Source organism: Xenopus tropicalis, chromosome 5, assembly GCF_000004195.4.
Source record: "Xenopus tropicalis strain Nigerian chromosome 5, UCB_Xtro_10.0, whole genome shotgun sequence".
Taxonomy (NCBI): Eukaryota; Metazoa; Chordata; class Amphibia; order Anura; family Pipidae; genus Xenopus; species Xenopus tropicalis.
This window is the reverse complement of record NC_030681.2, coordinates 11701946-11726465: the sequence shown is the minus strand read 5'-3', so window position 1 is coordinate 11726465 and position 24520 is coordinate 11701946. Positions and strand designations below refer to the sequence as shown.

At 38.2% G+C, this 24520-nt stretch overlaps 1 protein-coding gene across 2 annotated transcripts in view; it reads left to right on the top strand.

The window, feature by feature from the left end:
* spata17 (spermatogenesis associated 17) overlaps positions 1-11148 on the top strand; it is a 117898-nt gene extending 106750 nt beyond the window's left edge. Inside the window, exon 10 of one of the 2 annotated variants that reach the window (XM_031901878.1) lies at positions 10946-11148. In XM_031901878.1, coding sequence (XP_031757738.1) covers positions 10946-11026 — 81 coding nt within the window. In that variant the 3' untranslated portion in view covers positions 11027-11148. The remainder of the gene's footprint in view (positions 1-10945) is intronic. The other variant, XM_031901879.1, reaches the window with a different exon arrangement.
* Positions 11149-24520: the final 13372 nt, after the last annotated feature.

The window sequence follows — 24520 nt, the reverse complement described above, 5'->3', positions numbered from 1 at the left end:
ATCGTTTGGCCCTGGGGCCAAACGATCGAATTATAATGGTAGGTATAGGAAAAGTCGGTCCGGGGACCCCATCAATGAGCCGATGCGGTCCCCGATCTGACTAGATTTTCTAACCTGCCTGATCGATCAGGCCAGATATGGGTCGGGCAGGCTGTCGGGAGTGCCCATACATAGGCCGATTAGCTGCCGAATCGGTCCAAGGGACCCATATCGGCAGCTACTATCGGCCCGTGTATGGGGACCTTAACATATAAAGCAACGAATAACTGAAACCAAAAGAGCTTACAATCTACAAGTTTAATAAGTGTGCGTTTAACCAACACCACGTGCATCTCCAGAAACAGTTATTTGTAATGGATGTTCTTCCCAATATTCTTTATGTTTTAACCTTTTGCAATTAGGACCTTTTGGCTCAGCTAATTATCATAGTTTCAACACTTTTTGGGTCCATGTTCCCCTATTGTTATATAGTTAGTTAGACCCTCCATTGCTTATTATAAGACTATGGTTATATTTAAACCTAGTGACAGTCACCGAGATCCCAAAATATCACCATTTGCCCTTTAGTCACTATTCTCATCCATTGACTAGCTTCCCTGGTGTTGAGTCCCACAGTTTATTTATTTCTTTGTTGCCATATTCATACCAAGTGAATCTGTTTTTCAGAAGAACTAACATGGGACAGAACTCTAGTACTTGTTGGTGCCTATAATATCTATCTCTATCTATATGACTATGAAGATTTTCATTCATCCAGGTCATGGTATATCTAGTATAAATAAATCTAAAGCAACTGGACTTGTTAAGTAATTATTGAAGAAGTTTCACTACTCATCCGAGCAGCTTCTTCAGTTCAACTGACTGTTATGGGAAAAGTGTCATTGTGACTGGATTAGTGGAAGAGTTTATATGCTGAGGGCTTCCCATACTAGTCAGTCGAACTGAAGAAGCTGCTCGGATGAGAAGTGAAACGTCTTCAATGATTACTTAACAAGTCCAGTTGCTTTAGATTTATTTATACTAGATACCTCTTTCTATAATATCTATCTCTCAGGTATTCAAAGCCATAAAAAAATAATAGTGGCTCAGTAATGCAGAAACAGGAGGGAGGAAAAAAAAGTTAATGAAAACTTTCTAAAGCCCTTTTAACGGCTGCTCCCCAGTAATGAATGTGAGCACAGGTGTATAAACCCCGGGCTCTCCAGCAAAACTAATTACAAATGAAGTGATGATAAGCTCACCTCATAAATTATATGGTTTGGGTGTATAAACCCCAGACCTCCACCTCCAACACGCGACTTCAAAACAGTCCCGGCAAAATTATTGGGAAATTCACTCACCAAAGACAAGTGGTGGTACAGGTGCAGCGCCCCGAACCCGTAGCCTGAGGTATTAAACGAACATCAATTTGAGGAGAAATGGCACGCACTCCTTGGTCCACCAAAACTTGTCTTTATTATAGAGAACTTAAAACAAAGCGGGTACTGAAGCGTTTCATATACAAAAGAGTTTTGTATACGAAACGCGTCAGGGCCTTTTTTGTTTTAAAATCTCTATAATAAAGACAAGTTTTGGTGGACCAAGGAGTGCGTGCCATTTCTCCTCAAATTGATATTCGAAGCCATAAGTCAAAAGGAGCCATTATTCTTTGGCAAAGATGCCTGAAAACCAGCCTTTCTATTGGAGCTTTACAGAAGGACATAAAGACCAAAGGGCTGATTAATTTTGATGAGAATAACTCATTTCCCCATAGACTTCTATTTTTCAGGAGATATACTGTATATTTGTTTAACTGAATTCCCTTTGGCCTAAAATCTGATCCAATATTGTAATTTACTGCCACAGATGCATCCACTCTGCCCTATCTTGGAGTGAGTATCACAGTTACTGGGTCAGAATTAGTCCATTCTTCCATTGTTAAAAAACTTGTGACATCCTGTTCTGTTTGGACTGGCTTGGAAAATGGAGGTCTCTACCCGAGTGTTGTTTTATTTAACCCATGTCCTGGAATGCAAGAGCTTGAAAGCTAGGTTCAGGTTGGTGACAAGTTTATAATAATGTGGATATACAATTTAGATGAAGACAATTTAAGACAATTTCCAGCTGCCAATCAAATTTTGTTTTTATATATTGATTGGTTCTTCAAAATCATTTTTACAAATTGCTCGAGAACTGATTTCAGTTTGATTTTATTCAGTGAAGTCGCCTATTTTGGCCGAGAAGCATATCTTGAAAAGAATCGAAAAAATTTGAGAATTGTTATAGAGTTTTTATAGCTAGACCAGGGAACCCCAAACCTACACTCAGATGTAAAAAGTGTTGGGGAGCCACACAAGCATGAAAAAAGTTCTTTGGGGATTTCAAATAAGGGCTGGGATTGGCTATTTGGTAGCCCCATGGGGACTGCTGGCCTGCAGGAGGTTCTGCTTGGGGTAAAACTGTGTCTCTGGGCTTCCAAAACTTGTCTCCAAGCCAGAAATGTAAAAATGGCTCCTACTTTGAGGCCACTGGGAGCAACATCAAAGGGGTTGGGGAGAAACATGTTGCTCTGCATCTAGATGTTCACATTGATTTCATTGTAATCTCAGTAAGGTCTGAGCTTGGAGGTTAAACCTTCTGATTCAAGCTTGATAAATGATAACATTTCTTGAAGATCTCAAGTTCTCAAGATTTGTTGAGAAGATTGGTTGAAACTTTGCAAGATTACGGAGGAATATCAATAAAATAAATGCAGAACACATTACTAAATCATGTAAAGCATTCGGTTAGTGTATTGAATACATCAACACAAGCATTAATCCAGGTATAATTGCTAACTAACAAAAATATATGGTTTAAGCCAAAGGTTTTCCAAGAGTATGGGGAGCACCTCTACTTTCCTACACTACTGTTTATACATCAGTATATGGGTAATATTCTCTAATTACTAGAGATTGAACTGGCAGCGGCAGTGTGTAGATAATGCCATTCTTACTTCATTTGAAATGATGTGTTGAAGCCATTGTTGTCAGATCCGTGCCACCAAAGAGTATTTGGGATCTAATGAGCCTGACATCCCCCGTGGTGCGCTGCACAATGTAACGTTTGTCTGTTCGTTCCATTAGTTAGCAGCCAAAGCTCTCCTTTCCCCGCCAGCAATAGAATGGGAAGGAATGGTTTAGTACAGGCAGTATTAACCTCAAACCTTAATAAGTCTCCCTAAAATAAACCCCTCCTGCTCCCTGGCTACATAGGGATCCAAAGGCTATTCTTTTTATTCAAGCTGTAAAAGAATCACCATTTATACATTGTCTCAGTCCCTAATATATTCCATAGCCATTTCTTATGATTATAAGAGCAGCTACAGGGACACAGCGGTGCATCGGAAAAAAGGGTCTCAGGAAGAAATGGATATTGAATTAAACAAAGGGACACTGGATTCATTGGCAGATTTTGTCTATAATTGCCTGTATACATAGTAACATAGTAGGTTAGGTTGAAAAAAGACATACGTCCATCACGTTCACTCATAACAAATATTGACTAGTGATGGGTGAATCTTTCCCATTTTGCTTTGCCCCAAAAAATTGCAAAATGCATTGAAGTCACTCAGCTATTTTACTGTGCAACTTTTTTTTTTCTACACAATTTTTATTTTTTTTCAAACAAATTTTGATCATCACTAATAATGACGTATAATGTGAAAGAGCCATTAATGATCTGTAAAATATATAGGGAATAATGGAACTCTGAGCTGACGTCAGATATCCTCATATTATACAACAGGAGGTGCATTATTTAGTATAATACACAAGTTCCGGTAAGTCATGTGACAGAAATTACATCATTGAGCATCGATTAGAACTGATGACATCACTAAGCACCGTTTACTAGAATATAATACACAAGAGTCATGATTATTCTATAATGTGTATCTTTATAAATAGTGCTTAGTGATGTCATCTGTTATAATCAGTGCTTAGTGATGTCATTTGCGTCACATGACTCACTAAAACATATATAATATATATATAAAATATACATATATAAATATAATGTACCCCTGTATTAAAAATCTGAGTATATTAGAAGTTCCATGGCCTATGTAAAAAGTCTTGTGCCTTTATATAGTCATGGAACGCCTCTATGATTTATAATATTCTTATATTTTACAATAGGGGATACATTATTCACCATATAATAATATATAATATAATAATTCACTACTAGTATATATATATGTATATATATTTATTGGATAGTCATGACTCTTGTTTATTATGTCTTTATAATACACAAGAGACATAAATACAGTATACTGTAAATTATATCCTTATCAATGGTGTTTAGTGTTGTTATCAGTTATAATCGGTGCTTAGTGATGTCATTTCTGTCACATGACTCACTGAAACTTGTGTATTATAATAAATTATTTACCCCCTGTTGTAAAATATGAGGATATTAGAAGTCACCTTGGTGTTCTATGGCCTTTTATACGGTCATGGAACTCCTCTTATATTTAACAATAGGGGATACATTATTCACTATATAATGGGGTGCTAGGGGGAAAACCAAATAAACAAGATATCATTTTACATCCACCTCCATTAGAAATAAATATATTGGTACAATTTTTCATATAATTGTCCTGCCTTTTGGATAAATATAAAGTATATCAAGAATAAAGCAGGAGTCTGTGACTGAGTTTATAGTAATTTAATTTCCTAGATCATTCTGTCCTTTTCAGATATTCTTTTATCTTCAAAGCACCCCTAACCATATTAAGTATATTTCAATTTTTTTTTCCAAGCAAACAAGCTTCGAGAAACTGCCTCTAACTTCCACGTAAATCTCGGCTTGGAGTGTATATTTGGCCTTCTCATCAGCATATGCTCTGACACATAATTACCAGCTGTTTAATGCTATAAATTGTAGGCAAAATCATTCTCCTGGGTGGCCGTAATGTGAGGACTACATTTAGAGAATGCCATAAGGCCCCTCTGTTTCTATGGCAACGGGGGGGCAGTTGTATAACCAGAATCCAAGTCAAAATATTGAGATTCTTTCCCAACACTGTGAGAATGAGGTCAAGACTTGTGTTCCAGCACCTGCATTTATCATTAGTGCACCAAGGGCACCGCGGAACCCGGAGTTCAAGTTTGTATTTGTAACTTCTAATGACAAACTTTTAGTCCCCGGTAGAACGGAAGCGATTTTTGTTTAGCGGTAGTGATGAGTGAATCTGTTCCATTTCGCTTCGACAGAAAAATTTGCGAATCTTTCAAAAGATCCACGAAACGGCGAAAATGTCGTGCAGCCAATAAAATTGTCGCGCGCGACTATTCTTTTGTCGCCCGCGACTATTCTTTTGTCGCCCGCGGCTATTATTTTGTCGCGCGGCTATTATTTTGTCGCCGGCTATTCTTTTGTCGCCCGCGGCTATTATTTTGTCGCACAGGTATTCTTTTGTCGCCCACAGCTATTATTTTGTCGCCCGCGGCTATTATTTTGTCGCACAGCAATTCTTTTGTTGCCCGCGGCTATTATTTTGTCGCCCGCGGCTATTATTTTGTCGCACAGCTATTCTTTTCTCGCCCGCAGCTATTATTCCGTCGCCCGGCTATTCTTTTGATGTGCAGCAAATTTTTCCGCACCAAATTTTTTTATCCGTTCTCCACGAATCCATGCCTGGCGAAACATTTCGCCCATCACTATTTAGCTGGTATCTTCAGCATTCACAACATTAGCTGAAGTTCTTTCAGTTAACACTGTGATACTATTCCAGACTCTGCTGAACTTCTCAACCACCAACAAAGGCATGCTGGGAGCTGTAGTCCGGCAACCGTTTGAATGCTAAGGGACGCTGTGCCTCCTTTAGAATGTCCTTTGTGAAGTTTCATACTCTTTCTTTCCTTTTCTTTTGTTCGTCGGCCTCCGTTCCGCCATTATTGTGTTAATTTGCACGTAGCGACGCCGAATAAATTCAATTCAATGGTATAAATTTACATTTTTCTCTGGCTAGAGAGTTCTCTCAATTCCCATTTCAGGTGATTGGGTTTGTTGTTTACGCGTAACAAGGGATTCTGTCAGATTCAAAAAGTTTCAATGTGTTTACCAGCCATCAGCGTATATCCACCAGGGGGTCCTGAACGCGTTTTATATCCTGCAAAATGTCACTTTCTTCTTTCTGGAGGAAACTAGTCCTGAAACTCAAGCTTCCAGTTTAAATTGTATTTATATATATATACAGGTATAGGACCCATTATCCAGAATGCTCGGGACCAAGGGTATTCCGGATAATAGGTCTTTCCGTAATTTGGATCTCCATACCTAAAGTCTGCTAAAAAATCAATAAAACATTAATTAAACCCAATAGGATTGTTTTGCATCCAATAAGGATTATTTATATCTTAGTTGGGATCAAGTACAGGTACTGTTTTATTATTACAGAGAAAAGGGAATCATTTAACCATGAAATAAACCCAATAGGGCTGTTCTGCCCCAATAAGGGGTAATTATATCTTAGTTAGGATCAAGTACAGGTACTGTTTTATTATTACAGAGAAAAGGGAATCATTTAACCATTAAATAAACCCAATAGGGCTGTTCTGCCCCAATAAGGGGTAATTATATCTTAGTTAGGATCAAGTACAGGTACTGTTTTATGATTACAGAGAAAAGGGAATCATTTAACCATTACATAAACCCAATAGGGCTGTTCTGCCCCAATAAGGGGTAATTATATCTTAGTTGGGATCAAGTACAGGTACTGTTTTATTATTACAGAGAAAAGGGAATCATTTAACCATTAAATAAACCCAATAGGGCTGTTCTGCCCCAATAAGGGGTAATTATATCTTAGTTGGGATCAAGTACAGGTATTGTTTTATTATTACAGAGAAAAGGGAATCATTTAACCATGAAATAAACCCAATAGGGCTGTTCTGCCCCAATAAGGGGTAATTATATCTTAGTTGGGATCAAGTACAGGTACTGTTTTATTATTACAGAGAAAAGGGAATCATTTAACCATTAAATAAACCCAATAGGGCTGTTCTGCCCCAATAAGGGGTAATTATATCTTAGTTGGGATCAAGTACAGGTACTGTTTTATTATTACAGAGAAAAGGGAATCATTTAACCATGAAATAAACCCAATAGGGCTGTTCTGCCCCCAATAAGGGGTAATTATATCTTAGTTGGGATCAAGTACAGGTACTGTTTTATTATTACAGAGAAAAAGGAAATCATTTTTAAAAATTTATGGGACATGGCCTTCCCGTAATTTGAAAATCTTTGTGAATAACGGGTTTCCGGATAACCTGTATTTATTATTTGGAGCACATTTTCCAAAAAGCTCTTAAATTCGTGAGTATCATTCCCCATAGTATCCTATTAAATAAGCAATGCCAATGCCTTGTATGTGATGGGAAATAAGCTACAGATATCCATGCTAATGACAAAATGTTTTAGCAGCCTTATGGCCACCTACGCTACCAAAAGACCCCTTATACAGAGAACCCCAAGCCCCAAGCCCTCTGCAGTAAAGTCCCAGTGTCTGTAACAGATCTGCTATTAATGTTTATACTGCCGGCCCCTTATATTAATACACGCGTATCCAGAAATGGTCGATAAGAGAAGTTTGCATCATTTCCAAACCATTTATGAATAAATGCATTATCCAGGAGGGTGTATAGGAACCACATGCTTTGTACATGGATTGCTTTTTAGGGGCCGTATCATTTACAAGGTGAGATAGGAGTCGTATTACATAATCTACTACAATTTATGGGAGTAAGAAATATCACTTTATGTTTCTGGGCATTAATTAGTTGAAATTACTGGAAACAATCAGGAAATTGATGTCAGTTGCTCCTGTTGCCAGAGAAACCGGACAGATTAGGACCTTCCCTATGATAATGATTCTAATTATCATTCATTACCAATAGGTTTGGGTACGGGATTTAACCCTCGCGTGGCTGCTGGGAAGGAGCTTTTGGAAAAACCGCATCACGACGCTGCAACAATAACAAATAATTTGTACCTTCTGTCTAGCATTTAATTGATTAACCCATTTGCCTGCTAATTTCATTGCTACATTTCATAGAATGCTACACAGTATCCAATTCTTCACTCATAGAGAGGCCTTTGTAATGGAAAATACGTATATAAATTATAAATATGTATCATGGCTGTTTCAGTGCATTTGTATAATATGTAGCGTATTATGTAATCCCTACCATATATTATATACGGCTGGAGGCTGAGTTAAACAGGGAACTCTGAGTATCACTCATGTATTATAAGGGATAATGTACCCCCTACTGTAAATGATAAGGATATTAGCAGTCACTGAGGGGTTCTGTGCCCATATAAAGGCACAAGGCTGCAGGCTGAGTTATACAGGGAACTCTGAGTATCACTCATGTATTATAAGGGATAATGTACCCCCTACTGTAAATGATAAGGATATTAGCAGTCGCTGAGGGGTTCTGTGCCCATATAAAGGCACAAGGCTGCAGGCTGAGTTATACAGGGAACTCTGAGTATCACTCATGTATTATAAGGGATAATGTACCCCCTACTGTAAATGATAAGGATATTAGCAGTCACTGAGGGGTTCTGTGCCCATATAAAGGCACAAGGCTGCAGGCTGAGTTATACAGGGAACTCTGAGTATCACTCATGTATTATAAGGGATAATGTACCCCCTACTGTAAATGATAAGGATATTAGCAGTCACTGAGGGGTTCTGTGCCCATATAAAGGCACAAGGCTGCAGGCTGAGTTATACAGGGAACTCTGAGTATCACTCATGTATTATAAGGGATAATGTACCCCCTACTGTAAATGATAAGGATATTAGCAGTCACTGAGGGGTTCTGTGCCCATATAAAGGCACAAGGCTGCAGGCTGAGTTATACAGAGTATCACTCATGTATTATAAGGGATAGTATGACAAAAAGTCACAAGATTTTTAGGATTCAGTTTTGCCAGGACCATGGATTCCGCCGAATCAGAATCCTGACAAAAAAGGCCGAAATTCCGAACTGAATCCTGGATTCAGTGCATCCCTAAATTTTAGACATTCAGAACAACGTACATGGAGAACATTGCGTTTAAATGATTATTTCCATCATCCAAAATGACTTCTCTTTCCGTTGGTATCGCCTAGGGATAAACCGAATTCCGGATCCGGTTTGGGATTTGGGCCGAATCCACAGTCCCAGCCGAACCAAATCCTAATTAGTATCAATTAGCATTCGGAAAGGGTTAAATTTTAGGGGAAATAACTTTTAACCCTTCCCGATTCTAATTAGGATTTGGATTCGGTTTGGGATTCGGCAGAATCCATCAGGTTGGGTTCGGGGGTTTGGCCAAACCTAAAAAAGTGGGTTCGGTGCATCCCTGGTATCGGCAATGTTCAGTGCTTTATTAATTGTATTTCACCAATAAATGGTCATTTATTTAGACTTTTATAAACAGGGTAAACGTTCCTAAGTGCCAGCCAAGCTTATGAAATTCATAGGATGGCAACAAAATACGAAAATAGTCGTGACCAGAAATGCATTTTGCAAATTGTTCCGACAATCCGACGTCTCTTTTGGCCGCACTCGCGCCTCAGTGCGTGCACTCTTTATTTCCATCCATATTTCTGTCTCTAATTAGGTGAATTCATTGAAGTGAGTCTGTGGTAAAATAACATTAAATGCTTAGAGAAACAGAAGGCCTGCCAATCCAAAGCAATCTCTCATTGAGTGGCGCTGGATATTTATTGTCATATTGAGTTTGGTTTGACGCCGTACCTGGGCTCCCGTCCAACTCCAAATGCCATTCACTTGAAAGACTCCTAAAATGTCCCAAGGAACCCATTTTGGCACTGAGCTATTTCTGTTTGTCATGGCTTTCTAATAGCGAAGGCATTCAGTTATGGCATATGAAATCTTTCTCTGCGTTCAGAACGGCCATTTACAGATTTATCTTAATAGCTTAAAAGCTGAAGCAATTTTTTTTCTTGACCCTTTTCCAGAAGCCAAATTGGTAAACAGAATGGCAGAAGGATACTTTATTTACTGCCGCCGCGGGGGCTGTTTATAAAAGTTTGTGTTTCATTTTATGGAAAAGAAAAAAAAGGCACACAAACGTGGCTCTATAGCTGCATGGGAGAATAGGGGATGTACAAAGGTAATGGGTAAGGCACAAACACACAAAGAACTATGGGAGGTATGTAATAAAAGGCACTATGTTTGCCTAGAAACAGAAACCAGTAGCAACCAATCAGCAGGTAGAATTTACTGGTCACCTGTTTGAAAGCAAACATCTTATTGGTTGCTATTGGTTTTGGGCAAAAGTGCCTTTTATTATATATGGGGGTAAGATTTTTGGCACTTTGCACCATGGCCAATGGAAGAATTGCATCACTTTCTATGTACCTGTGGGTTAAGAGGTTATTCGGAACGCACAAGCCAGGAATGCTAGGGGGCCCAAGGTGCTTGATGGCCCTAAAGGGCTACCTTGTACCTGCAAGCATTGCGCTGGGCTTCTTGCACCAAATAGCATTACACATTGACCTGAATACTTGTGTGATGGTTTCCAACCAAGTCTACGTGGTGGCTGTTACAATACTTTGACCTGTGTTTTTAGGCAACTGCCAAAGGGGCGTGTTTACTAAGATTGGAGATGAATATCTCCGGTGATGTTGTCCATAACAACCAATCAGCAATAAGATTTGAACAGTCACCTACAAGTTAGAAATCAAAGCAAAGACCTAATTGGTGATATTTATCTCCAATGTTACAATCTCCATTGTAAACATTCCCCAAAGTGTTGCTTAGAGCTCCCAATCCAGCCCAGTGTGCCATTAGCGCTTTAGACTGATGATCAATTACTTGGATGCTGCAACTGATAAAAGTTAACAAATTACCCCAAAAATTCCCTCTAATTCTTTTTCTCTTATGTTTTTTAGGACTTTCGAACAGTCTTCACACCCGTTCCCCTTTTCGATAAATTCGGAAAAATGTACTCAAAGACGGGCGGAATCGTGTAACTGCACCCAAGATGCGACTGCGGAACATACCAAAACTTGTTTTAATCTGAAAGCCATTCCTCAAAAAACTTTATTTTGGAAGTGTATGGTCCATTTTAATAATAAAGCAAATTTAGCTGGAATTCTGTTTTTTTTATACTTTGCCTTTTTGCTTTCGTCCTCTTACCGTATTTGTATATTTCTTCTTTACTGAGATTCCATTCACAGCAGAAATGTATATACAGCATTGTAGTGTTAGTGGGGTATCCCTAGAGCGGGGGGGTCCCCAACCTTTCTTACTCAATGTAAAAAGACTTGGGGAGCAACACAAGCACCATAAAAGTTCATGGAGGAGCCAAATAAGGGCTGTGATTGGCTATTAGGCAGTCTCTATGCATCCTATCAGCTTACAGGGGCTTTATTGGTAGGAAATCTTGTTTTTAACCAAAACTTGCCCCGAAGTGTCAGTGTTATATGTCAGCCTTTGAAAAAAATAGTTTAAGTCTATTGTAAATGAAATCTGTAGATAAGCAATGTTCAATGCACATAGCACATTTACATTTCAAGAAAATGAAAATTTGTTATCTACATTTTAAGCTGGCCAGATTGTACTAATCAAATGAATTGACTCTATGGTGGTTCTAGGTTAGCCAATGGACTGATGATGTGCGCCTTATGGAACCATTAGTCAGTCTGTTGGTTTAGTCCATAGCTGAAAGGGTCAATATGAACCAAGGTCCATACAGTTTTGTTGGAAATACTAGTACAGGTATAAAACCCGTTATCCAGAATGCTCGGGACCAAAGGTATTCCGGATAAGGGGTCTTTCCGTAATTTGGATCTCAATACCTTAAGTCTACTAAAAAAATCAAAAATCATTAATTAAACCCAATAAGATTGTTTTGCATCCAATAAGGATTATTTATATCTTAGTTGGGATCAAGTACAGGTACTGTTTTATTATTGCAGAGAAAAGGGAATCATTTAACCATGAAATAAACCCAATAGGGCTGTTCTGCCCCCAATAAGGGGTAATTATATCTTAGTTGGGATCAAGTACAGGTACTGTTTTATTATTACAGAGAAAACGGAATCATTTAACCATTAAATAAACCCAATAGGGCTATTCTGCCCCCAATAAGGGGTAATTATATCTTAGTTGGGATCAAGTACAGGTACTGTTTTATTATTACAGAGAAAAGGGAATCATTTAACCATTAAATAAACCCAATATGACTGTTCTGCCCCCAATAAGGGGTAATTATACCTTAGTTGGGATCAAGTACAGGTACTGTTTTATTATTACAGAGAAAAGGGAATCATTTAACCATTAAATAAACCCAATATGACTGTTCTGCCCCCAATAAGGGGTAATTATACCTTAGTTGGGATCAAGTACAGGTACTGTTTTATTATTACAGAGAAAAGGGAATCATTTAACCATTAAATAAACCCAATAGGGCTGTTCTGCCCCCAATAAGGGGTAATTATATCTTAGTTGGGATCAAGTACAGGTACTGTTTTATTATTACAGAGAAAAAGGTTCAGTTTTAAAATTCTGAATTATTTGATTAAAATGGAGTCTATGGGAGACAGGCTTTCTATAATTCCGAGCTTTCTGTATAATGGTTTTCCGGATAAGGGATCCCATGCCTGTATTCTCATGGCTTTACTGATACAGTATATGAAATATATTTCCCACGTTAGGCAAAACAGTAAATATTAGGCACATATAAGCAATACTCGTGTGAAACTTAGTAGCAAGTGGGAGTGGAATAATTAGCAATGCTTTTTAAAACGGATTTAGGCTGCTTCTTTCTTTAGCATTAAGAGGACTTTGCACTATATATCATACAGTAGAATTAGCAGAATAATGTGTTACTGAATTTCACAAGAGATTACATGAGCCACTTTTAAATAGGGTCAGCCAGGAAGGTCCTGACATGGGAGGATCCGTCAGTAGAAGGGAGGACTTTGTGTGGGAAGATGATTGAGTAGCTATGACATTTCGTTAACATGGAAATTAAAGATCTATGGCTTGAAGGACTTTTTGTGTTTGGGAGTACAAAATAACCTGGTGCTGCATTGATTGTTTTAATTTTTAGTTCCTGTACAAAACTGGGGGGGGGGGGGGGGGGGGAGTTGTGCACAAAAACAAAGAAGATAAGAGGTTGAAATGGTATTTGTACTACATGGCTTTAAATTTGGATGGAAAAAATCAGTTGAAGAAAGGGATGAAGGTTTTAGAAAAGTGGACTTGGCCGAGCAGCAAAAAGAGGTTGATTTTTATTAAGAAATAAGTGTATTAAAATTTCTGATGGTTTATGAAGCTCTAGAACAGAACAAATATGTTAAAAAGGTTGAAGAACTAAAGCCTATAAAGAAACATGACTAGAAATGCTAGTTTTATGTACTGAACTTACTGTACAACCAGGGAGGGTTAGTACCGCCAATCACGGTAATGATCCAGGCCTTCAACGTATCCCACAGCAGCTCCTCATCTCATTGGATCCCTTAGGTGTCAGTAATTCGTTTGACAGTAAAGGTGACGGGGACCGAACCGGTCTGTAGTTGGGAATCTGATCAGCTATTATTCTGGCTTTTGCTTTAAAAACCCAATGGGCGAGCTTTAGCCTATAGGATAAACCCATATAAATGGGATTTTTCTAAGAGCCTTAAGGAATTTGTTCCCAGAATCCATTTGACTTATTTGCATACGTATGAGTCGGTCTCCTTAACACTTTTGACTTGACAGTTAAGGTGGCCATACCCAGGCCAATAAAGGCTGATGAAGGTCTGCGGAGGCAGTTTATTGCTCCATGTGTGGGACCCTCAGATGGGCCTACCCTACCAATATCTCGACAAAAGTTGGGCAGATATCAAGCGAGAAGGATTAAATACCCAGTAAGGACGAGGAGCCCATTAGCCCATTGATGCAGTTCTCATCCCGATGGCCGTATCCCAGCAATGTGATCTGATCATTTGGGCAGAGGGCTAAATGACTGGATCAATCTGATATTGCCCAACTCAAGGTGTGCATATTGGGGAAAGATCCACTTGTTTGGCAACCTTGGATCTTTTGGTGTATGGCCACCTTAAACTGTTGGACTAATACTCAATGCTCTTATACCTTCTATGGCTTTTGTTTTTTCTCTTAATCTTGCGATTAGGAATGGCAAGTAAATCATATAGGGAATCCCCTAAAAACTCATTCCCATTTCATGGTTCTCTGTTACTGAGATTCTTTCTTTTCTTTTTTAATAAGAGAGAGAGAGAGAGAGGTCATTGCGACCAATTTAATTTAGAAGATAAAAATCTAACTTTATTGAAACTCAAAGTCCTTACGCCGTAAAGATGAGGAATGAACGTGGCATTTTAAAAATACAGAGGGAAAGCGGTAGTATGAAATCTCCATTAAATCTTTTTTTCTTTTTTTTTTTTTTGAAGTCTGTTGTCCTTTCGTTCCAGCCTGGGTTTTATGAATGTAACATTTTGAAAAGTTTGTCTTTCCGTTGCTGCAACAGGAAAATTCATTTAATCTAATTCTGGTAAGTGAGAAATGCGGCCCCCGTCCGGACTGAGATTTAATTTCACTAAATAAATGTGAGTGCTTTTCTTCCGCGCGGCGGGGGCGGCCGAGGAGTTTAATACACAAAACTGTTGATGTATTAAGAGGCCTCCGTAATTTTAAGATGTGAGAGCTGTCTATTTGATTGCTGTAGCCTCTGAGCAGTGCATTGCTTTCCAATAATTCACTCCGTGCCTCTTTTTACCTCTGCGTTACTGTTTTCCATCAGTCCGATTAGAAACGGCAATAACTTTATCAGATTATTCTCCCTTTATTGTTTTTAACATCCCTGCTGGGTAAGATAAACCCCTCTCCAACTGTACAGTTATATTATATGTTTTAAAATAGAGAAATGTTTTACAATCAAGAACTTTAATGAACTATAGAACCATTATTAACTATAGAACCATAATGAACTGTAGAACTATAATGAACTATAGAACCATAATGAACCATAGAACAATAATAAACTATAGAACCATAATGAACTGTAGAACCATTATGAACTATGGAACCATAATGAACTACAGAACTATAATAAACTGTAGAGCCATATTTAACTATAGAACCATAATGAACTATAGAACCATAATGAACTATAGACCTATAATGAACTATAGAACCATAATGAACTATAGAACCATAATGAACTATAGAACTATAATGAACTATAGACCTATAATGAACTATAGAACCATAATGAACTATAGAACCATAATGAACTATAGACCTATAATGAACTGTAGAACTATAATGAACTGTAGAACTATAATGAACTGTAGAACTATAATGAACTGTAGAACTATAATGAACTGTAGAACCATAAAGAACTATAGAAATATAATGAACTGTAGAACCATAAAGAACTATAGAAATATAATGAACTGTAGAACTATAATTAACTGTAGAACCATAAAGAATTATAGAACTATAATGAACTATAGAACCATAATGAACTGTAGAACTATAATGAACTTTAGAACCATAATGAACTATAGAACTATAATGAGCTATAATCTATAATAAACTATAGACCTATAATGAACTGTAGAACTATAATAAACTGTAGAACTATAATGAACTATAGAACCATAATGTACTATAGAACCATAATGAACTGTAGAACTATAATGAACTGTAGAACCATAATGAACTATAGAACTATAATGAGCTATAATCTATAATGAACTATAGAACCATAATGAACCATAGAACAATAATAAACTATAGAACCATAATGAACTGTAGAACTATAATGAACTGTAGAACCATAATGAACCATAGAACTATAATGAGCTATAATCTATAATGAACTATAGAACCATAATGAACTATGGAACCATAATGAACTATAGAACCATAATGAACTATAGAACCATAATGAACTTTAGATCTATAATGAACTGTAGAACTATAATGAACTGTAGAACTATAATGAACTATAGAACCATAATGAACTATAGAACCATAATGAACTATAGACTTATAATGAACTGTAGAACTATAATGAACTGTAGAACTATAATGAACTATAGAACCATAATGAACTATAGACCTATAATGAACTGTAGAACTATAATGAACTGTAGAACTATAATGAACTGTAGAACTATAATGAACTGTAGAACTATAATGAACTATAGAACCATAATGAACTATAGACCCATAATGAACTGTAGAACTATAATTAACTGTAGAACTATAATTAACTGTAGAACTATAATGAACTGTAGAACTATAATGAACTGTAGAACTATAATGAACTATAGAACCATAATGAACTATAGACCTATAATGAACTGTAGAACTATAATTAACTGTAGAACTATAATTAACTGTAGAACTATAATGAACTATAGACCTATAATGAACTGTAGAACTATAATGAACTGTAGAACTATAATGAACTATAGACCTATAATGAACTGTAGAACTATAATGAACTATAGAACCATATTGAACTGTAGAACCATAATGAACTATAGACTTATAATGAACTGTAGAACTATAACGAAATAAAGAATTATATTGAACTAAAGAATTAGGCAAAAACCAAAAATGTACTATAGAGCCATATTTAACTATAGAACCATAATGAACTGTAGAACTATAATGAACTGTAGAACTACAACAAAATAAAGAATTATATTGAACTAAAGAATTTTCCTATCGGCAGAAATGTATTCTTTGTCTTTATCGGAGGATTATGTTTAGAATAAATACTGCAGTTACACCTCGCCACTTTAACTGATTTCAATATAATTAGCTCATTTGAAATATTAAGTTTACTATACAAAGCCGACAGTAATATGTTCTTTGGAAGCGCGTCGATTTAACATTAAAAGTCTCCATTCTTCTCTTGCAGAAATCAATCGATAGAGGTGTGACCTTTGCTCGGCGATTGCCAAGGAGCACATGTGGAACATGACGGAACAGTTTTAAGATGAGAAGAAAAGCTTTTTAGCGCAAGAGATGGTCATTTAAAGTGAGAACAGTAAAATTATGGAATTCTCTGCCGGGGGAGGCTGTACCGGTGCATTCATTTTAAATTGGATTTGGTGTATTATCGGAGAAGTAGAAGGGATTTCACTGTGGTAGGAAATGAAAACTTTCCCCACCTTAATTTAGTTATAACCATTATAACCACCAGCTTATACTACTCGCAACTTTCATGGTGCCATTTTATAAGTCCTTCAAAAGAGTTGGTGTTGATCTACCTCAACTGTATGCCGTGTATATTATTATGTCCTCTGGCAATTAGAGCATGTGTACTTGAATCTTAAACAAGTCAAAAGGGTTGAGGAGACCACCTCATATGTATGCAAAATAGACCAAAGGGATTCTGGGAACAAATTCCTTAAGGCTCCTAGAAAAATCCCATTTACATGGGTTTACCCTATAGGCTACAGCTCACCCACTGGGTTTTTGCAGCAAAAGCCGGGATAATAACTGATCAGATTCCCATGGGATGGGAAATGGGATTTTTTTTAGGAGAAAGGATTACAATATGTTCTAATTGCCATAATTGCCTTATGTCAAGCCCACAAATTGGGTAATAACGCAAGAACACCACCTAGACTTTGTACTTCAGATATCAGATGAGATTTAATTTTACATCGATGGGGAGACAATGTACAATGGAATATTGTGCATAAAACCTCCAACTTGTTTACATTCTATCATGCCTTTTTATACCCTTCAGTGGGGGATTTCCAAAGGCCCCCACTGCCCCCATATCTTGTCCAATTCCTCTGTTATCTGTCCATCATTCTTGAAGCTTCTCCTCACGTTTGACCATCCGTGATATCACAAGATTCTGGACTTTCCAAAACAAAATGTGACATCTGGGGCCCTTCGATAGCGTGGAGTGACGATATATGATTCAGCATGTAGCAGTTAATCATTCCTTATCTTTAAACAACTTACATAAAATGATCAAAACAACTTATATTAAATGTCTAAACATTTGCTGTAATTTCTTGCTAGTTTTAGGCCTTAAATTTACTAGTAGGCCTAAAGCCTAAACATGTCCTCACACTTATTATGTACATCATAAGAAAAGTCGCGGGTGTCAAAAGAATAACTGCGCGACAAAATAATAGCTGTGGGCAACAAAAAATACCCGCGCGACAAAATAATAGCCGTGGGCAACAAAAAATAGCCATACGACAAAATAATAGCCGCGGGCAACAAAAAATAGCCATACGACAAAATAATAGCCGCGGGCAACAAAAAATAGCCCTACGACAAAATAATAGCCGCACAACATTTTCACTGTTTCGCGAATTTTTCACCATTTCGCGGATCTTTTGAAAGATTTGCAAATTTTTCGGCGAAGGGAAAAGGAACAGATTCGCTCATCACTAGCCAGCACATATAGGCTCTAAGGAAGACAAGCAGAGAAAACATTTAGGGGCCTCGAGCGTTTGAGCCGTTGGGCGCGGGCATTTGTATCCCAAGCTCTTGTGTGGTTTCTTCATCCAAGAAGCCCAATTTGTGCAAATCTGGATTTTCTTTTCCCTGACCAAAAAATAAAAAGCCTGGTGGCACCTAAAACCTACCGAGCTTTTTACTTTTGTGGTCGGAGAGACTTGGGGGAGTGTTCATTAATGCTCCCCGTAGTATAATACTTTTTTTAACTAGACACTACCACTTGGGATCTATGTAGACACCACAGGATGTGTGGACCTCCTCCAAGATCACTGTTGTACCAAGGGTTTAAAAGCCAAATAATTAGCTTTCACGGCTTGCATATAATACATCTTTTGTAGACCTCTGTCGTGTACAAACTGTAGGACATTTACAGCAGCAATAGTGTAAAATACCTTCTTTAAAGAATAAGTAAACCTTTTTTCTATTAGTAAAATTACTCTAAACAGCCTCCAGAATTACCTACCTTTGTCCCAGCATTGAGACTGACCTGGCTCCTCAGTTAGAGGTTGATCATTTCCTTTGCTTCCTTGTGCAGAGTGAAGCCCCGCCCCCACTTCCTGTTCAGGTCTCTGGCGGAGGAGCCAGGTCAGACAGAATGTTGGGACAAAGGTAGGTTATTCTGGAGGCTGTTTAGAGTAATTTTACTGATAGAAAAAAAAAGTTTACTTTTTCTTTACCAATAAAAATGAGGATAAAAATGCGCTCACGTTGTGTTCATGGTTAAATAGGAAGGGTTCTGTGGGGTTCTGTTGCTTTGGGGTGCTATACATGGGAACTCATACAGCAACTCTATATTAGTGATGAGTGAATCAGCTGCAAAACGGCGAAAAATTCACAAAACGCATTTGTCGTGCGATTTTTTTTTCGTTGCCGTGTCTATTTTTTGTCACCCAAGTCTATTTTTTTTGTCTCCAGTGCTTTTCTGATGCGACCTTGCCTTTTTTGGATGTGACCCTGCCCAATTTGACACGACCTCGCCCTTTTTTTACGCAACTGTGCCTAATTTGACGCGTGACAAAAAAATTCAGAAATGCAGAAATTCGTTGTGAATCCATGCCTGCCGAAAAAATTCGCTCATCACTACTCTATGGGGTTGATTCACTAAAGTGCGTTAACTCGTAACCCATGGTTTTTTGCGTTAAAATAGACGCGCTAATTAAGTACCGATTCATCAACGAATTTTCGCATGTGTTAAGTCGCATATCGCAAGAGTTAAATAGCGAATAGAAATAGTATTAGCGAATGATTCCCAATCACATATGAAGCGTAAAATGCGCTAAATATCGCATTAGTCTGTGCGAAAATTAACCCCTACTTGGGGCAGGCGGTAATTAAAGAAAATTGCAGTTCTTGAGCTTTTGGCAACACAATATGGACTTTGCAGTGGGATTTATTCGAGTCTGTGTTGGCCCCAGAGTGATGCAGCCGCCAGTTTGCAGGGAAATGGGCATTTTCAGAACGGTAGTTTTTCGAAATTAATGGTTTTGTGTGTAATAACGAGCGCTAATATGGCGTGTATGGCTAATATGGTGTGGGGTTTTTTTTGCCGCGGGTCCTTTTAGTGAATCGAGCGTTAAGTCGCAAAAAATAAGAAGCGATAACATTTTTAACGCATGCTATAAATAGCGCTCGTTTTAACGCCCTTTAGTGAATCAGGCCCTATAGCCTTACAGGGCTTCAAGTTCCTTCGGATGGAAATTCTGCTAAAAACATGGCAGCCTGGTGATTGATTTCTCCTCTGCTCGAGTCTATTGTCGGACCAGCGCTCGCTCTGCTTAAGGTGATGTTTTATTTTCCAGGTGCAGATGTGCGGGTTACATTCACACGGCTCGGCTTTCCATGTGGAACTGTTTAATTATAGGCTTTCCTACAGGGAATTTCGACTAATTTTTCTCCGGAGACGATGCCGATCCTGTAACGGAACTACATCGCTCTTTCCTTCTCAGCAACAAAATAAATATAAATCTTATTTTTCCTTAAATCTTGAGACACAAATTCTATAAAACGTTTTTTTTTCGTGGAAGATACCTGCACTTTCTTTCCGCCGTCCATCGGGAAATGGCTCTTATTTTATTTTCTGGTTCTCCCACAGCCGGAATGTTAATGCCTGAAGAACTAGGTAATATCCTCTGCTTTATGCCTATATAAAAATGACATTAAGCCGGATTAGACATTAACAGATGTTAAATTCCTCTGCCTTCGGGGATCTGATGAATCTCTTTTGCAAGTAACCTTTTAACAAAATTACCTCACACTAAAACAAAAATGCACTAATAAGGTAAAATTACCAAAAAAGTAGACTCACAAGTTTTTGTTTTTTTTCCTATTTTTGACTTTTTTTTTTTTGGCTGTAGAGTTAAAGTGGATTATTTAGTTATTCCGAATTTTTATTGTTTTATCTTAAATAATAATATAACATTTTTTGCAAAAATTGTAGTTTTTTTTTTGGGGGGGGGGGGGGGATGCACCAAATCCAGAATTTTACAATTTGGCCAAATACCGAATCTATAAACATCACATGGGGTGGTCACATCATTTGGGCAATAAATGTAGAAATCTTACCCTTTGTTTAGGTGGGTCCGGGTGCTCATGCCCCAGAGCCGCAATGGAAGAAAATACGAGAAATATCGTTGTTGGCAGGCACTCCGATAGCCCAAACAGTGGTGTCAAAAAGCAGCCATAATATAAGTAAAAAAATATGTAGTCTATTTAATCCATATGAAACAAAAAAAAGAAAAGCCTTACGCGTTTCGTACCAATAGGGTAATTAATCATAGGCTTTTCGTATTGGTACGAAACGCGTAAGGCTTTTCTATTTTTGTTTATTTAATCCATATGAAACAAAAAAAGAAAAGCCTTACCCATTTCGTACCAATAGGGTAATTAATCATAGGCTTTTCGTATTGGTACGAAACGCGTAAGGCTTTTCTTTTTTTGTTTATTTAATCCATATGAAACAAAAAAAGAAAAGCCTTACGCGTTTCGTACCAATAGGGTAATTAATCATAGGCTTTTCGTATTGGTACGAAACGCGTAAGGCTTTTCTTTTTTTGTTTCATTTGGATTAAATAAATTACATATTTTTTTACTTATATTATGGCTGCTTTTTGACACCACTGTTTGGGCTATCGGAGTGCCGGCCAACAACGATATTTCTCGTATTTCTTCCAAATACCGAGTCTACCTCAAGAGACTCATTGGAACCATAAACCAAATTCAAACCCTAATTTTCAAATTAGCAAAATCCAAAAAGAAAAATCATGGGAAAAAAATATTTCCACCTTCATTTACCACATGGTCTATTGTCACGATTAGTGATGAGCAATTTTATTCGCCAGGCATGGATTCGCAGCAAATTTACGCATTTCGCCATTGGCAAATTGTTTCGCGAAACTTCTGTGAAAAGCCGCGCGTCAAAGGGGCAAAAAAAACGCAGGTGACAAAAAAAAACGTTTCACGGATTTTTCACTGTTTCCCGAATTTTCTTGGCATTTCCCGAATTTTATGGTGAAACGAAACGGGACAGATCCGTTTATCACTAGTCACGATAGGTATGTGGCAAAATTCTACACCAGAGTTAGGGGTGTGTTTAGTAAGATTGGAGATAAATATCTCTGGTGATGTTGCCCATAGCAATAAGATTTGAACAGTAACAAGTTAGAAATCAAAGCAAAGACCTAATTGGTTGCTACAGGCAACATCGCCGGTGATATTTATCTCCAGTCTTAGTAAACATACCCCTAGTCACTAAAAAATGCCCATTGGCTTTGATGCGTTTTGTGAATTAATACTACTTATACTACACTACCCAAATCACCAGCTAGTCAATGGTAGTTAGCAATAAACCCTTCATAATGTAAGAACAAACCACCCATATAATGTTCATTGGCATTCTAGGCTTCTTATAAACTTTGGTAGATACAATGAAGAGATAGAGTAAGGTCATCACGTCCTACAATGAACTTTGAGCATGGTCTGAAATACAGGTACAGATGCACTTGATTCCAAACACTTTTAGGGCTTATTTATGGGCTTATTTATCAACTCCCATGACCAACGGTCACTTATTTATTAATAAGGAAAACTTGTTTGAATAAAAAACTCGAATATTAGAGTTTAAGGACTTGAAAAAAATTTGAGTTCGAGAATACGGCTTGACTTTGCCTATGAAAACTCCCACTGACTTCAACTCACCGGCAAACTTTACATTCGAAATTTTAGGTTTTTTTGCACTTAATAAATATCAGACATTTGAGTTTTCGAACCATAACTGGAATTCGAGCCTTTTAGGAGCAAAAAAACTCGAATCAAGAATAAAAAAACGTAACTCAACTGTTGATAAATCACCCCCTTAATATAGGAATGTTGATTGGTTGTCTAAAAATGAGGTCCCCAATAAATCTTCTTCCTCATTGGCTCCCCACTATCTTTCCCTGGCCTTGGATAAGGGCACGAGCCAGGCTACCTTTTGGCTGCCCACACAGTGTAAAAAGCACATACAGATACATATCAGGAAGTCACAATTGGGTTCCTAAGACCCTCCCTAACGAAATCGTGACTTCCTGTTTAATGTCAATTAAATTAACCATCAATATCTCCAATTTAATGTTCTTTTTCATTTTTCTTTCAATTTTTCTTTTTTAGAAAGCAGCATTTGTTTATCCTTTTCGGTTCCTTGTTCCTGACTCTCTGCTGATGTTTGTTGCTCACCTTGACCGCCATCTGTCCCCATTTTCTCTCCCCCACAACCAGGGTCAGACTGGGGAGTGAAGGGCCCACTGGGGCTGCCCCCCAAGGTGCCCCCTCTGGCCGCGTCCCCCACCATGCCCCCTAACCCCTCCCCAACAGGGACCACTGCCCAAAGTCCTTCCCTGATCACGTGTAAGTGAAACGCGTCAGGGGAGGGACACCTGCTGGCGGGGGAGCTCCAACAGGGGTCGGGTCTGGGCTTGCCAGGGCCCACTGGGTTTTTTCCCGATGTCCCGGCGGCCCAGTCCGACCCTGCACGCCACGACAAATTGAACAAACCCCGACGCATCTTGTGCAACGCCAGTTTAGAAACAGCTGACACATAACTTGTGCATCTGTGATATTAATTTCCAGTGAAGGCAATGCATAAACATGGAGGGAAAAAGAATCTGTGGTTTCTATTTCTAAACTCATCATTAAAATTTCATTGGTATAAATATTTAATACTTCGGTACTTCAGAGGTATTATCCCTTTACATCTACTTGCAAATAAATGCGTTTGTTCCTTTGCATTTCGCAAGGTTCCGATGCCTTTTCTGCTCTAACAGACTAAATGGAAACAAAACCCCGAGTATTTATAGAGAATAATGAAGGTAAATTGCTATTTATTCACGTAGATTCCCTTTCTCAAAGCCTAAGAGGTCCTAAGACAAACGTTGGCCCAGAGCTGAGAATAGGCATTATCTGTGCCAGGCATAATGGCTCACCGTCCAATAACGATGTGTAAAAACAACATCTCCCCATATGGTTCCTTTAACTCACTGATTAAGAGGATTGGTCCAGAGGGCGCAGGGAGTTTTGCCATTTGCCATCTGCCTTGAAATATTTTTTTTTTCCGTGTGAATTTACATTTTATGGAAGAGGTTTCGCTTGGCAGTGGCTGATACGGACTGCGCTGTACAATACAAGCAGGCCATTGGCTTGGTGCTTCTATAACAAATGGGTGGCTTCCTTTGGCAGGGGCATATAGGGTTAAATAGACTGTCACTAGCATTAAAAATAATTGCGGTTAGTAATGAGCCAGGCATTTTTTATTTTCGAAATCTGCTGTAAAAATTTGCCACAACAACTTGGGGAATAAAGGTCCCCGTACACGTTGAGATTCGCTCGCTTGGCGAGGTCGCCAAGCGAGCGGATCTTCTCCCGATATCCCCACCTACGGATGGGCGATATCGGGGAACTAGAAGCCAGAGCTGCAGCCCTGGGGCCAAACGATCGAATTATATTGTGGCAGTCGGTTCAGGGACCGCATCAATCCGACTGGA